At 64.8% G+C, this 13,322-nt stretch overlaps 3 protein-coding genes across 3 annotated transcripts in view; 2 read left to right on the top strand and 1 right to left on the bottom strand.

Annotated features, from left to right (window-relative positions):
• The window catches only part of MNEG_2672 (hypothetical protein), a gene marked incomplete at both ends in the record, with an annotated part of 4,689 nt that extends 1,133 nt beyond the window's left edge, over nt 1–3,556 (top strand). Inside the window, 8 exons of the mRNA XM_014048848.1 lie at nt 66–131; nt 406–498; nt 822–1,013; nt 1,332–1,724; nt 2,036–2,149; nt 2,653–2,769; nt 3,191–3,248; nt 3,471–3,556. Of these exons, the coding sequence (XP_013904302.1) occupies nt 66–131; nt 406–498; nt 822–1,013; nt 1,332–1,724; nt 2,036–2,149; nt 2,653–2,769; nt 3,191–3,248; nt 3,471–3,556 (1,119 nt within the window). The remainder of the gene's footprint in view (nt 1–65; nt 132–405; nt 499–821; nt 1,014–1,331; nt 1,725–2,035; nt 2,150–2,652; nt 2,770–3,190; nt 3,249–3,470) is intronic.
• Nucleotides 3,557–8,585: 5,029 nt separating this feature from the next.
• Nucleotides 8,586–11,381, top strand: MNEG_2671 (hypothetical protein; the record flags this gene model as incomplete). Its single annotated transcript, XM_014048847.1, has 6 exons — nt 8,586–8,592; nt 9,385–9,582; nt 9,780–9,937; nt 10,149–10,359; nt 10,632–10,830; nt 11,135–11,381. 6 exons carry the CDS (start codon nt 8,586–8,588, stop codon nt 11,379–11,381), a joined length of 1,020 nt encoding a protein of 339 aa, XP_013904301.1.
• Nucleotides 11,382–11,897: 516 nt separating this feature from the next.
• On the bottom strand, nt 11,898–13,169 carry MNEG_2670 (hypothetical protein; the record flags this gene model as incomplete). The annotated part of the gene is made up of 1 exon (XM_014048846.1): nt 11,898–13,169. The coding sequence occupies one exon, from the start codon at nt 13,167–13,169 to the stop codon at nt 11,898–11,900; it is 1,272 nt and encodes a 423-aa protein (XP_013904300.1).
• Between the last annotated feature and the right edge of the window lie 153 nt (nt 13,170–13,322).

Here is a 13,322-nt window from a genome sequence, read left to right as displayed (position 1 = left end):
ACACACACACACACACACATACACACACACACGCACGCGCGCGCGCATTCTCATGCACCATGCAGGTGTCCGAGTGGCTGACGTGGTGCACCACCGAGCTTGCGCTGCTGCTGGATGATAAGCTGGCAAAGGTGGGGCGCGGCAGCTTGCGCAGGACCGACGTGCAACCCACAGTGCCTGCAAATTGCGTCAGGACCCAGGACCACTCTAGCCGCTGTGAATGAAAGCAACCAAAGGGGCGGCAGGTACGCGGCGGGGCTATCCACACTTTAGGCAGACAGCTCAACCAATGCGTTGATATTGGGATGGGACAAGGCATCATCGCTCGTCCAGCTTGGTTGCAGCGCTATGGTGGTATCCTTCTCAGCAGGTCTGACCCTGCGCCGCGAACCCACCCACCTTCAGGTCAATGAGCAGCTGCAGGCCCGCACCTACCTAGTGGGCAGCCGCCTCACCCTGGCTGACCTTGCGGTGTTTGGCACCGTGCAGCCCGCAGTGGTGGGTGTCTTCTCGGGGGCGCAGGAAGGTTGGCGAGGGGCCTGCGCAACAGGGAGGGCGTCGATGCTAGAATGCGCCAGGAGGGAGGGCAATCGCGCGGCGGTGGCGGCCCGGCCCCAGCCAGGCCCCAGGACGGCAGCGCTGCGCCCAGAAGGGTTGCGGGCGGCGCCCGCATTTGCCTTCCGCATCCCGCACGCGCCCGCCGCGGCGCCGCAGCCTCGACAACCAGACATGCAATACTTTTCATGTGCACAGCCAATCATCTTGACATCTTCCCGCCACCCCTTGCCCCGGCGCCCATGCTCCGCCGCCGCCCTTCCCAGGCCGCCCTACCCCTGGCGCAGACCGACCAGTTCTGCAGCCTGCTGCGGTGGTTTGACCTCATACAGCATCAGGCAGACCCCCAGCAGGCCGTCTTCAAGCACACACAGCTGCAGCTGCCCCGCTTCGTGCCGCCGCCGCCGCCCGCGGCGCCGGCGCCATCGGCTGCGGGCGCTGCGTCGAGCAGCGGGAAGGTGGGTGGCTGCGGGGTGGTGGCCTGGACCTGGGTTCCTAATCGGGTTCAAGGGGTCCATTCAGGGTCTGGGGATGGCCACGTCAGATAAAGCGGGTTGTGGCTTGCATGCACAAGAGCGTAAGGTTGCGACAGATCTGTGCGCACGCAACATACCTTGACACATGTCATGACTCAGGAACGCACTGGTGCGAGCGTGCATGTGCGCACAAGCGCGCGCACACACATACGCACACACACGCGCGCGCTTGTGCGCGCAAACACACACAAACACACACACACACACACACATCATCATCCACACACACAAATTCTTCAGGGTGACAGCGCCAAAGGCTCCGACGCCTCTGCAGCCACCAAGGCGGCCCCTGCCGCCAGCAGCAGCAAGGCGGCCCCCCCGGCCGCCGCCCCCAAGCCCGCCGCCAGCCCCGCGGCCGCAGCCGCGCAGGACGCCGCAGCGGCCGCGGCGGCGCCCGCGGCGGGCGGCAAGGAGAAGAAAGCGAAGAAAGAGAAGGGCGGCGGCGGCGGCGGCGACGGCGCGGCGGCGCCTGCGGCGGCGGCGGCGGGCGGCAAGAAGGGCGGCGGTGATGATGAGGTGCGGATAGACATGCTGGACATTGTCGTCGGCCAGATCGTCAAGGTCGGGAAGCACCCCAACGCGGACTCGCTGTACCTGGAGGAGATCGACGTCGGGGAGGACAAGCCGCGGCAGGTGACGATCTGGGTGATCTGAGTGATCTGAGGGGCACGGGGGCGGGGTGGTGCTGGGTTGGCGCGCGTGGAGCGAGGCCGCGTGACGACGAGTGCTGCAGGGGGGTGGTGCTCGAGTCACTCCCGGTTTGAGCCAGCCACCGGGCCATGCCTGCCGGGCACCCATTTGCTCAACGGGCCCCCATGCTGGCGCCCCACCCAGCCCCTGTATTCGGCCCCCGCCTTCTCACTGCTGTTGCCCTGCTTTCCCAGTTGTGCCCTCACTCACGCTCCTCCATTGCATCACCCTCTCGGTACCCCCCCCCCCAAAAGGTCATCAGCGGGCTGGTCAAGTTTGTACCGGAGGAAAAGATGCAGGGGCGGCGCGTGGTGGTGGTGCTCAACCTGAAGCCCGCCAAGATGCGGGACGTGATGTCCTACGGCATGGTGCGGCCGTGGCCGGCGCCTGCTGTTGAGGGCGCCGTGAGGGTTCCGTTGAGAGGTCTTGAAAAGTCATTTGATTAACGAGCCAATGTGTTGATCTGATCATTGAGCTTATCAAATTTCTTAGGTGTGTGAGTGTTTGCGAGCTTCTGGCTGCCTGTGTGCTTGGCGTGGCTGCATTGGGTGGCATGCGTGCTTTTTGACGCGCGCGCCGTCTGCAGGCAGCTGCCGCGCGAGGGGCGCGGGCGCACCAAAGGATTACAAAACAACCCTTCGACGCGACTCTTCGTGGGCGCGAAATAAAGTTTGAGAATATATGATGGTGCCGCCGCGCGCGCCCCCACTGCGCCGCTGTCTGTTCTCAGACACCCTTCTCCTGCTGACTGCTCGCAAGCTTGCGTCTCTGCCTCCCCGTCGCCCTGGGCCCTCATCACATCACACTTCAGCTGGTCTGACCCGCCTGTTGCTACCGCGCCGCCCCGACCCTGCGCCTACCCCCTCGCCAGGTGCTGTGTGCGTCCAACGACGCCCACGACCAGGTGGACCCCATCATCCCGCCAGAGGGCGTTCCCCTGGGGGAGCGCGTCGCCTTTGAGGGCTACGCCAACGCGCCGCTGCCCGAGGTGAGGGGTGGGAAGCTGGGCTCTTGTGTGCATGCGTGTTTTTTGTGGGTGTGGGTGTGGGTGTGGAGGTTTCAGTGTGTCTGTTGGGGCTGCTGCCCCGCTTGTGATGCGAGAGGTACTTCAGAAGGTCGACAGCTCAAGGTCGAGCGTGCCCTGTTGCTATTTTTCAGGGCAAGAGTGGGCGTCGCGTTGCCCTGTGGCTTGTGATCATGCCTCCGCCCACCAGTTATCGGTCAAATGTCGACGCTTAGGCATGGAAGCGGTTGCCTGACTTTGCCTGGAGTTGCGAGGCGATGCCACGAAGGGCGGGCGCTTGGCGCGCCCTCCATCCAAGATGCGCGCACCTCCCTCAATCCTACCGGGGACGCTGGTGTGCCGTTTCAACCCTGTGAACCCCTCAAATCGAACGTGAACCTCTCAGGTCAACCCCAAGAAGAAGATCCTCGAGAAGCTGCTGCCAGACCTCACAACCGATGCCAGTGGGTGCCCGGGGCGATTGACCTGGCTGGCTCCTGCCGTCCGTGGACATGCATGTAGCACGTAGTGTTGTGGTTGCCTGCTTGCCTTTACACCATCCCAGAGTCCAGCTGGCATACGGCCCGCACATCAGGTGCTTTCCGCAATTGTTTCACCATCCTCCACTCTCCGTATGTCTTTTCGACTTGAAAAATTCTCCCGCCGCATGCGCCACCCACACCCAGGTGGCAACCCGGTCTTCAAGGGCGTCCCCTTCATGACGTCTAAGGGGCCCGTCACCTCTACCATCCCCAACGCGCACGTGGGCTGAGCAAGCCCCGCGCCACCCCGGCAGCAGAGCCAGGGGCTGGCGGCGCGCCGGGCGTGCGAGTCGCGGTCGCATTGATCTAACCTGCTTTCAACGCGCACCAGGCACACGCCTTCCTTTCTTTCAGAAACGAGTGCAACACAGAGATTGTGTGAGCCGTCCGATACTGTGAGCTGGTTTTGGTCCTAACCCCCTGGCTCGCTTGGGTGAGGCCTCTCCTCACAATGACATATCGATGAGTAACCAGGCAGGTGTTGTGATTCTTGTCAACGACTGTCAAAGAAAAGAGTCCCTCTCCCCTCGGCCCGCACCCGGACAGTCGCAGTATTTACCATGTAAATGACACACCAGCGTCACGCCGTCCCACCCATCGGGACTGCCCAGCGGAATGAGAAAGCGCATGGACTGTCGGCAAGAAGGCGCCATCAAAGGAGCAGGTTGACACTTGAGAGCCACGATGCAGCCGCCCCAGGTCGCATGATTTGCTATTCAAAGACAGCCTTACACACTCTGGCTCACTTGTGAGCGGCCTGGCCCCCACCGCCGGCCTCCCGTGCGGCCGCCAGTGCGGCACACTCCTGGCGGTGACCGCCCTTCCACCCCGCCTTGTAGCAGTCCTGAGAGCAGTAGCGGACCGACCTGCAGCCGCTGCACAGCCGCAGCAGCCCGCCGCCTGCGCCAGAGGCCGCGCCGCACATAGCGCAGCAACGGTCGGGGTGAGTGGTGGTCGCTGACGGCTGGGGCGCTGCACAGCTGTCTGCTGATGGGGCCACAGCAGACGCGGCGGGCGCCGCCGAGGCATTCATGTTGGCTTTTGTGGGAAGCGCGTCACTGCCACTGCTGGCTGTGTCCAGTTGACTGCAGCTGTTGGCGACACCAGCATGGCTGCCGCTGCTGATGCTGCGGTCGCTGCTGCGTGCCGCCACATCCTGCGGCGAGCCGGCCCCGCTGTGTGGTGCTGGAGGCGAATCGGCGGCGGCCGTCGTTTCCGCTGGTGGCGCGTCGTCCCCAGCCCCACCGCCGCCACCGCCGCCATCCCAACCACCAAGCAGCGGTGCTGCTGCGTCGCAGCCGCCGCCGCGATGCATGAGGTTGAAAGACGACCTTCTGCCCTGGCAGTCACCAGTCACCGCCCTGCTCAGCAGCTGGGCCGCAGACTCTCGCGTCAAGCGTGCACTCGAGGCCTCGTAGCGAGACGCCACGTCCTCTTGCAGCCTGGACGCGAGGCCCGGCGCTGCCGCAACAACGTTGCTGCCAGAAGCGCCGTTGGCAACCAGATAATGGAGCACCACGGCTAAGAAGTCCTGCTGTCGCTTCGCTTCCTCCAAGGCCTCTGGGGGGTAGGCCTGGGCCAACATCCGCTGCAGCAGGGTCGTTACGGCAGCCGCGAGGCCAGGTGCCTGGCTGATGCGCGCAAAAGCACACTTGCCGCTTTCGCCAGGGGCGAGCAGCGCATCCACGCACGCCAGCAGCAGCCCGCATGATGTGATGACCATCGGCAGAAAGGAGGCGTCAATCTCAAGCAGCATCCGCACGACAGCCTCGATGGCACCAGGGGAGGATGCCAACAGGCGGGTCCAAGCGGCTGGGCCAGAGGAGTCCAGCGCAATCAGAGCCAGGGCAGCCGAGCCTGCAAGGAAGCGTTTGGCCCCGCCGCGCCCGTCGGCGCCTGGTCCGCCTCGCAGATTGCGCAGGAAGGCAACCAGCGCGGCAATGGTCGGCAGTTGTTGCAAAACCCGGCATGCTTCTGCGCCATGTGGTGTCTCGAGCATCACAATGATTGAAAGCAAATTGTGCGTTCTGGTGTCAGCCGGGGTGTTCTCGTCGCCAATGAGTTTGACCAGAGTGGCCAGCGCAGCAGGCACCGCCACAACAGCCTGTATCACAGGCTCCGCCGACAAGCGCGCGAAATAGGGGCCAACTGCGAACAACACATTGCTCAAGAGCTTGGCAGCTTCGGCCGCTCGGGCGCCGCTGCTCTTGGCGTGCCGCACAAGCACCTCGGCAGCCGCGCGCGCTAGCCCCGGAGTTGGAGCCAGAGGGCGGCCCGAAATGCGGCAATGATACCCCACTGCAGCCAGCAATGCCACGAGGGCCCTTTCCTGCTCCTTTGCCCAGCCGCTTCTTTGCAGCAGGCGCGCCGTGGTGTCCAACACCGAGGGCGCGGCGGCGTATCGCACGACCATCGCCCTGCCCGCTTCGCGGCTCTCGATGGACGCATGGTCCAGCAAAGCGCTCAGCAGCGCGACCGCGCGCGCCGCGTCGAGGTCGTCGGCCAGCGCGGGCGCCAGCAACAGCAGCACGGCCACCGCGTCGCCGGGCGCGGCCAGGAACTCAGCAAGGGCTGCGCTGTTGTTTGAAGTCAGCAAGCAGAGCGCGCTGATGGCAGGCTGTGCGATCGTAGGGTCGGCTGCCCATGTGCAGAGGTGGCGAGTCAGGCTCGCCACGACGCCGCCTTTGACTGCCAGTTGCGATGTCTGCATGCATGCGGATGGGGGTTCGGCAGTGAAGGGGGTTCAAGCGAAGAGAGAAGGGGGGTTCGGGAGTGCTGCGCATGCCAGGACAGGGTCTCGCCACGCCGAAGCCGCCGAGCCAGCGTTGAAAATGCAGCTGCGAATATGCCAAGGTGCGCGACACGACTACGGGACATTCTCCAAGAGCCATTCCCTATTTGCATTCAATCGGCCTCGTAACATGAGCTCACACCTGGTCCAGATAAGAGTGTACAACGCCGCGATGCAGCCCATTGACGAGGAGCGCAGCCCGTGAACGGTCCCTGGGCGCCGGCTGCGCTAGCGCTGCCGCAAGCCGCTGCGCCAGCGCGACCGGCAGCGCAATCGTGGGCGCAGCATTGGAAGCGGCGATCAACTCCTGCAGCACAGGCCCCGCCCTGGCGGCGCTGACAGTGCCATTCCGCGCAACCAGGGCAAGCACGGCGCCGAACGCATCTAACAGGCGCTTGGTCTTGGGCCTGGTGTCTGAAGCTTGCGACATATCTATATGTTGCTGAGCAGAACGTAAGTCCTGTTGCTGCCGGGTAGACTGCGCGTACACCAGATACGGTATTGTACCGTGATCTGAGTTCAAATCTGCGGCAAAGCATTTCCTTCCACCAACATTTCTTCTGTGTACGGTGATTTCATATCAAATACTCGTTGGTTACCGGTATATGTGTAATCTGACGAGTGCCGGTTCGGTTGCGAACCTGGCTGCGCGTTGCATGGGAGTGCCTGGCCTCGAGTGTGTGCAGGGCATGGACAGGCGCACTTCAGCATAGGCAATTTCAGCAGGAGCACTCGGCTCCTGATGGATGAGGGCAGCTGAGCAGGCACCCCAGGCTGGCCCTGCTTCTGGTACGTTTGCGGCATAGCCGACCACTCTATTAACGCGCATACGTCTCTCACCGCGCAGCCGTTGAGCTCATACGTGATCACCTCCCGGCGCACCAGCGCCCCTCTGCCTCGCTGCTCCTGGCCGACAGGTGGGGCAGCCCCCGCTTTCGCCCCGAGCACCCCCCTTGTGCATGGTGTGTTGCATGCTGTGGGTATTCAGCTCACGGCTTTATCAACACGCGGTCGCTTCCTCCTGTAAAGCCTTCAGGCACAGCCTTGTCATTACCACCACCCTCGCTCCCGCCCTGGGGGAGGGCAGGTGCTTCGGTTCGCCGCTGCTTTAGTGCCGTGCGTTTTGCACCGCCTCACTACGCCTGCGACCGCCCCCTGCTTTGGACCGGGCATCCACTTGCCCCTACAATTGCCCATGTCTCTTGGGACACATGGTGCTTCGTAGGCTTCCCCCTGATCTGGGTTGTTGTAAGGTGTGTGAGTGGCAGTGGGTGAACTACATTACTCCTCCCACTAGTGTCCTTCCTGCCTATTGCCTCACACCACACCTCAGTCAAACCCACTGTTATTGACACCTGGACTGTATGTCACAAATCGTGCGTCCCGACTTGAACCTCGCTGCTGCCTGGCTTTGCCATCTGCCTCGCAGTGCACCTTGGTGCAACGTGGTATCACGGCATGGACTTGGCATCCAAATCCAGGCGCTGGTTTGCCTGTGGTGCTGCAGAGAAGCGTGCACAGGGGCGCCACACCTGGGCTCCGCGTGCATTGCAGTTGCTGCACTTCTAAAGCTCTGACTGACGGCCGCCATGCGGGATCCTCAGAGCTGGCTGCGCTGCCTACAAAAATGTTGAGGCACTACAGTCTTCCCCCGCTACAGCGAACCCCGCCATAGCGAAAACCCTGCCTACAGCGAACGCCGCCGCTACCCCCAATAACAGCAGCTGCCCGATTTCACTTTTCGCGATAGCGAACAAGCCGGCTATAGCGAACGCGCCGCCGACCCCCGATGGGTTCACTGTAGCGGGGGAAGACTGCAACCATAGTGCACGTTCTTGTCTTTGACGAGGATGAGATCTTGTCCTGACCCTCACACACAGACTGAAATCCGATCCACTCAGGGGCTGTGCAAGGCTTGATGGCTGGTGCCCAAGGGCCATGTGCTTGCCCCTGCGAGCTCTAGGCTGGGGTTTGGCGTCTGCAGTCAAATGGCACGTCTTGATTGTGCTGCTGGTTCGTGCTGCTTCACGCTGCAGAGGGAGCGCAGACTGACTTGCCCTCTCATGTGGGCGTGGGCCACGCGCCTGCACGGTGCGGTGCGGCACAAGATTGCGCAATGGAAATTTTAGGGGATGGCGCATCCTGAGATCCTGGAAGCTCTGGGAACTCTGGCAGCCCGGGCATGCCTGCCGGCAGCCCGGCTGGTTTCGCTGCACCTGCAGTGGCTCTCGCATCCGCAAATGCGCAGCCAGCGGCGAGCCAGGTCGCCGCCCTTCCATTGCGTTGAGGGTGATGCGGCATGCAATAGCGATGACGCACGGCTGCAGCTGTGCCGTGGCTGCGAGTTGGTATGCTTCTGCTCTCAGGCCTGCTTCTAGGCAGGGTGGAAGGGCAACCTCCGCCTGGAGTGAGCAATGTGGGCCGGCCTGGAGGGCAGGGGAGCAAACCGAAAGCAGAAACCTGAAAGTATGCCTGGTGTGTAGTAGGATGGCTGGTCACTCAACAGAAAGGGTCAGGCATGCATACGAGCCGCTGTATAATGGAAGTGAACCACAGGGCGTACTCAGGGGGGGTGCTGGCAGTTTCCGCGAGCAGGTGGGCGGCCGCAAGGCGCGGCCCACCTCATACCGGTATAATAGTGGGCTGAAGAGAGCACAGCAGTGGCACATCCGCATGTGAAGGCGTTTGCTAATTGGGAAAAGCTGTATGGCCTTGCTCTGCGATCCTGCTTCGCTTGTTGCAGGGCAAACACCAGGCCCTCGCAGCACCTCACCCAGTGACGCATTGGCGTGAGACGCAGCCAAATGGGGTGTGGACGATAGCCAAGCAAAATTGGCTATGTTGTTCATTCAACGCGTCACACTGTTCGGGTGCAGAAGCTCCAGGTCAAAGCGATGGCTCCGTGCGCACATTTGCGGGCAAGCGGGACGAACCGCAATCATCAAATGTTGTTAGGGCATCGATCTCATCTATCAAGTTTCAGCAGCCACACTCATTGGCGCCAAGATGCGCGTCACACTGCGGCACACGCATCTCGAACAGCGGCCGCGGCGGTGCTGCATCCACCTGCGCAGCTGCAGCAGCAAGGGTGGGGCCAGCAGCAGCGGCTGCAGCGGGGGCAGCAGCCACGCCTCTGGCAGCCGTATGTCTGCCAGCAGCGCCACCAGCACGGGGCGCAGAGACAACTCACGTGCCATGCCTCAGCGGCCAGTGGCGGCGACGCGGCATCAGCACCAGGGCCGCACCCGCTTGGCGCCGCGCTCGCAGCGGCCGCCGCCTTTGTGCAGGCGCAGTTCTTGCCGGTTGTCCTGGTGACCGCCATCTGCGTCGGCTGCTCGTTCCCCCAGGCTGGCGTGGCCGTGTCGCAGCTGCCCAACCTGACGGCGTTTGTGACCACGGCGATGTTCGTAATCAGCGGGCTGCAGCTGCGGCAGGGCGAGGCGCTGCAGGCGCTGAAGGCCAGGGGTGAGCAGCTGCAGCAGCCGGAGGCCCGACTCTATCTCAGCCAATGCACTTGCTGCAACTGAAGGACATTCAGACACGGATGGCTTGGAGCCTCAGCCAGTGCCTCCCTCGTCTGCCCTGCCCCCGCCTTGACCCAAATCAAGGAACTCCCTGTCTGCGACCTCACCACTCATACGTGCGCACCGCAACCACCGCAGGTGCCGTGGCATTTGGCATCATCTCCATCCTGCTGATCACCCCGCTGATCTCCCTGGCGGTCCTGCGGCTGCCGCTGCACCCGCCAGAGCTGGCGATCGGCCTGGCGGTGTTCTGCTGCATGCCCACCGCCCTGTCCAGCGGCGTTACCCTGACGCAGGTCTGCGTGAATTATAAATCTCGAACTTCAGGGCCACGGCGTGATGAAGGGGATTTTGGGGGCTTGGAGATGCAAAGCAGGAACAGGATGTCTGTTGACACATGTAACCGCTCGCATGACATGCCGCGTCCCCGCCTCCGCTATCCGCGACCCTCGCGGGAACCCATGCTGACGCCCTTGCGGCTTCGCCCCTTGTCACCAAACAACACAGCAAATCGGCGGCAACGTGGCGCTGGCGCTGCTGCTGACGGTCTCCACCAACATGCTGGGGGTGTTCACGATGCCCTTCACCCTGCCGGCACTGCTGGGCCCGGCCCTGGCCGGGTCGGTGCGCCTGGAGCCGCTGCCGCTGCTGGTCAAACTGGTCAAGACCATCCTGGTGCCATCCCTGGTCGGCGCCAGCATTCGCGCATTTGTGCCTGGTGCGTGATGTTGCGTCAGGGCCGGCTGACCTGCATGGAAGAAGATTCGCAGCACCCACGTACCTCCCACCACAGTGCCTCAGAGCAGCCCCTCCCCACCAGGCCCCAGCTGCATGCCATCGTGTCAGGCTGTGCACGCAGCACCTGCAGGGGCCCTCCAGCAAGGCGCACACCCCACTGCACGCGTGACTCATCCACTCGAAACCATCTCATCCACGCTCCTTGTCCACAACACACGCGCACCCGCGATCGCACCACCGCCCGCCCACCAGGCGCCGCCGCGTTTGTCGACGCGCGCAAGAAGTACCTGACCTACTCCAACGCGCTGCTGCTGGCCCTGGTGCCTTGGACCCAGATCAGCAAGGCCGTCGCACAGAGAGTACCACTCGAGGCCGGCAGCCTGCTGGTGGCGGCCGCGGCGGGGGTGGGGGTGCACCTGGCCTTCCTGGCCCTCAACATCGGCGCCTGCAGGTGCGGCGCGGTCGGCCGTCGCTCGACGCCCCCGCTGGCAGTGATGCCGAGGCGCGTGCGGCGCGTGAGACCCCATGCGCTTGTTGGATCGCAACAGTCAGCTGCCGGTGATGCGAGCGTTAATCATCAGGAGCACCACCCTCACTTCAGTGCCCGCCAGCCACTTCGCGCTCCAGGACGGCCACAGCGCCCGTTCCCACCAGCTGCCCACCGGCGGCATTGCCCCCCCGCCGGGACGGAATACATGCCCCCCGGCACGGGTTTTTGTCACGCACCGCCCTCGGCCCCCCCCCCTGCGCCACAGGCTGCTGCGCCTCGGCGGCCCCGACCCCGCGGCCGCGCTGGCCGTGCGGCGCGCCGTGATCCTCGTTGGCAGCGTCAAGACCCTGCCCGTGGCCGTCAGCGTCCTGGCCAGCCTGGGCCCCGCGCTGGGGCCGATGGCGGGCGTGGCTGTCGTGCCGGCGATGAGCGCGCACCTGAGTCAGATCATCATCGACTCGATGCTGGTGGCTCGGTGGCAGGCGCAGGACCGGGCCGCAAAGGCGGCGTGATGCTCGTGGGGAGAGCGCGCGGCTGGCGGGCCCGGGCTGGCCGAGCGAAGCGCGTCCGGGGTGCACAGAGCATATCCAGCTGCACAGCTTTGGACAATTTTTCGCAACGGAGCGACCAACTTTCTAGCTCAATCCCTTTTGTGTTCTCCCAAAAATCCTTTCTCCCCGTTGCTGGCTGTGTCAACTGTTTTACCCACTTGCTGCCTGCGTGCTGTTGTGCCTACTTTTTTTGAATGTGGTCACTGTAGATTGCTGTGATTCAAGCTTTGCTACAAGACCGGAATGTAATGGGCGCAAAAGCAACAGCAAGCACCCAACACTTGCCAGCGGTGCAGCCACGCTCAGATGTTTGCTCCTCTGAAGTTGCTGCTGTGAGCGCGTCCGTTGCCACGCAGGGTCACATAGGATAGAAACCAAGGATGCAGGTAAAAATGGTCAGCACCAACATGATGAAACCCACAGCTGCTGGGAAATCGCCGCTCACAAAAAAGAAACCTCACTGCCGCTCACCGCCGCTCACCGCCGGTCCCCTCCGCCGCCGCCGCCGCCCGCGGCCTCCTCATTGGGCAGCGTCAGCCCCAGCAGCCCCGCCAGGTTGCTGGCCGGCCCCGGCAGGCCGCCCTGGCTGGTATACGACGCCATCAGGCTCTTCACCAGGTTCAAATCAAGGTCCACCGGCCGCAGGCCCGCCGCACCAGGCCCGCCCCCTTCTTCTGCCCCCGCCGCAGCGGCAGTGGCGGAGCTGTCGCCGGCCGGCGGCGCGCGCTCGAAGCTGTCTGCGAGCCGCGTGGCCGCCAGCTCAGCGTCGAGGGCCTCTGCATACGCGTCCTCGAAGCCCGAGCCGCCCCCGTCCTCGTCCTCGTCAGCATCCTCGTCAGCGTCGTCCCCGCCGATGGACAGCTGGTCGTCCGACGCGGAGGACCCGGCGGAACCGGCGCCGTCGTCGTCGCTGTCAGTGGCGGTGCGCACCTCCCACAACTCCTGCAGCCGCGCCAGCCGCGGCGGCAGGGGCCCGGGGCCGCCCCTGGCGCCGGCGCGGGGCGCAGCTGCCGCAGAGGCTCCGCGTGCCGTCGCGGCCGACGCGGGCGGCTGCGGCACTTCCAGCCAGTTGTCCGGCAGCTGCTGCCGCTGCCGCTGCTGCCCCTGCTGCGGCCCTGCCCGGTGCTGCTGCCGGTCCTCTTCGTCCGCCCCCTCGCTACCCGACTCGGACCCGCTGCCAAAAAACGAGGACCCCTCCTCAGACGAGCTCCACCCCTCATCCTCCTCCTCGTCCTCGTCTCCAAACCCTTGCCCCACGTCAACGCCCGCGGCCGCGGCCGCCTGCTTCAGGCCGCCCAACAGCGCTTCCAGGCCCGCCACCGCAGCCGGCCCGCCGTCGCCGCCGCCGCCCCCCGGCCCCATCGCGGCCGCGAGGTTGGCCAGGAACCCCTCAGGGTCGAAGCGCACGTCGCCGCTGCGCCCGGCCGCCCCTGGTGCTGCTGCTGCTGCTCCTGCTGCTGCTGCGCCTGGGCTGCCCGGGCCGCCGCCACCTCTTGGCTGCGGGACCTCCGCGCCCTCGTAGCCCGAGAGGTGCTGCAGGAAGCCCCGCACCTGCCCCGCAATCTCAGCCGCATCCACCTCCACCGCCGCCCCGCCGCCCTCCCCGTCCCTATTGCCGCCGCCGCCCCCAGCCTCCCGCTGCCGCCCCTCGCGCCGCCGCCGCCGCTCCTCCCGCCGCTCCGCGTGCCGCGCCGCCTCGGCCTCTCGCGCGTCTACCTGCCTCTCCAGAGCAAGCGCGTGCTCACGCATCCACCCGTCCCCGTCCTCCTCGCCCTCGTCGGACGGCCCGTAAAACGGCACCCCCGCCGCCGCTGCTGCTGCCCCTGTTACTGCTGCTGATCCTGCTGCTGCCCCTGCTGCTCCTGCTGCTGCTGCTCCTGCTGCTCCTGTCGAACTTGGCGC

The sequence above is a fragment of the Monoraphidium neglectum genome, assembly GCF_000611645.1.
Source record: "Monoraphidium neglectum strain SAG 48.87 unplaced genomic scaffold scaffold00311, whole genome shotgun sequence".
NCBI classification, from domain to species: Eukaryota; Viridiplantae; Chlorophyta; class Chlorophyceae; order Sphaeropleales; family Selenastraceae; genus Monoraphidium; species Monoraphidium neglectum.
Note: the sequence above shows the minus strand (reverse complement) of the source record. Positions and strands in the feature narration are given on the sequence as shown.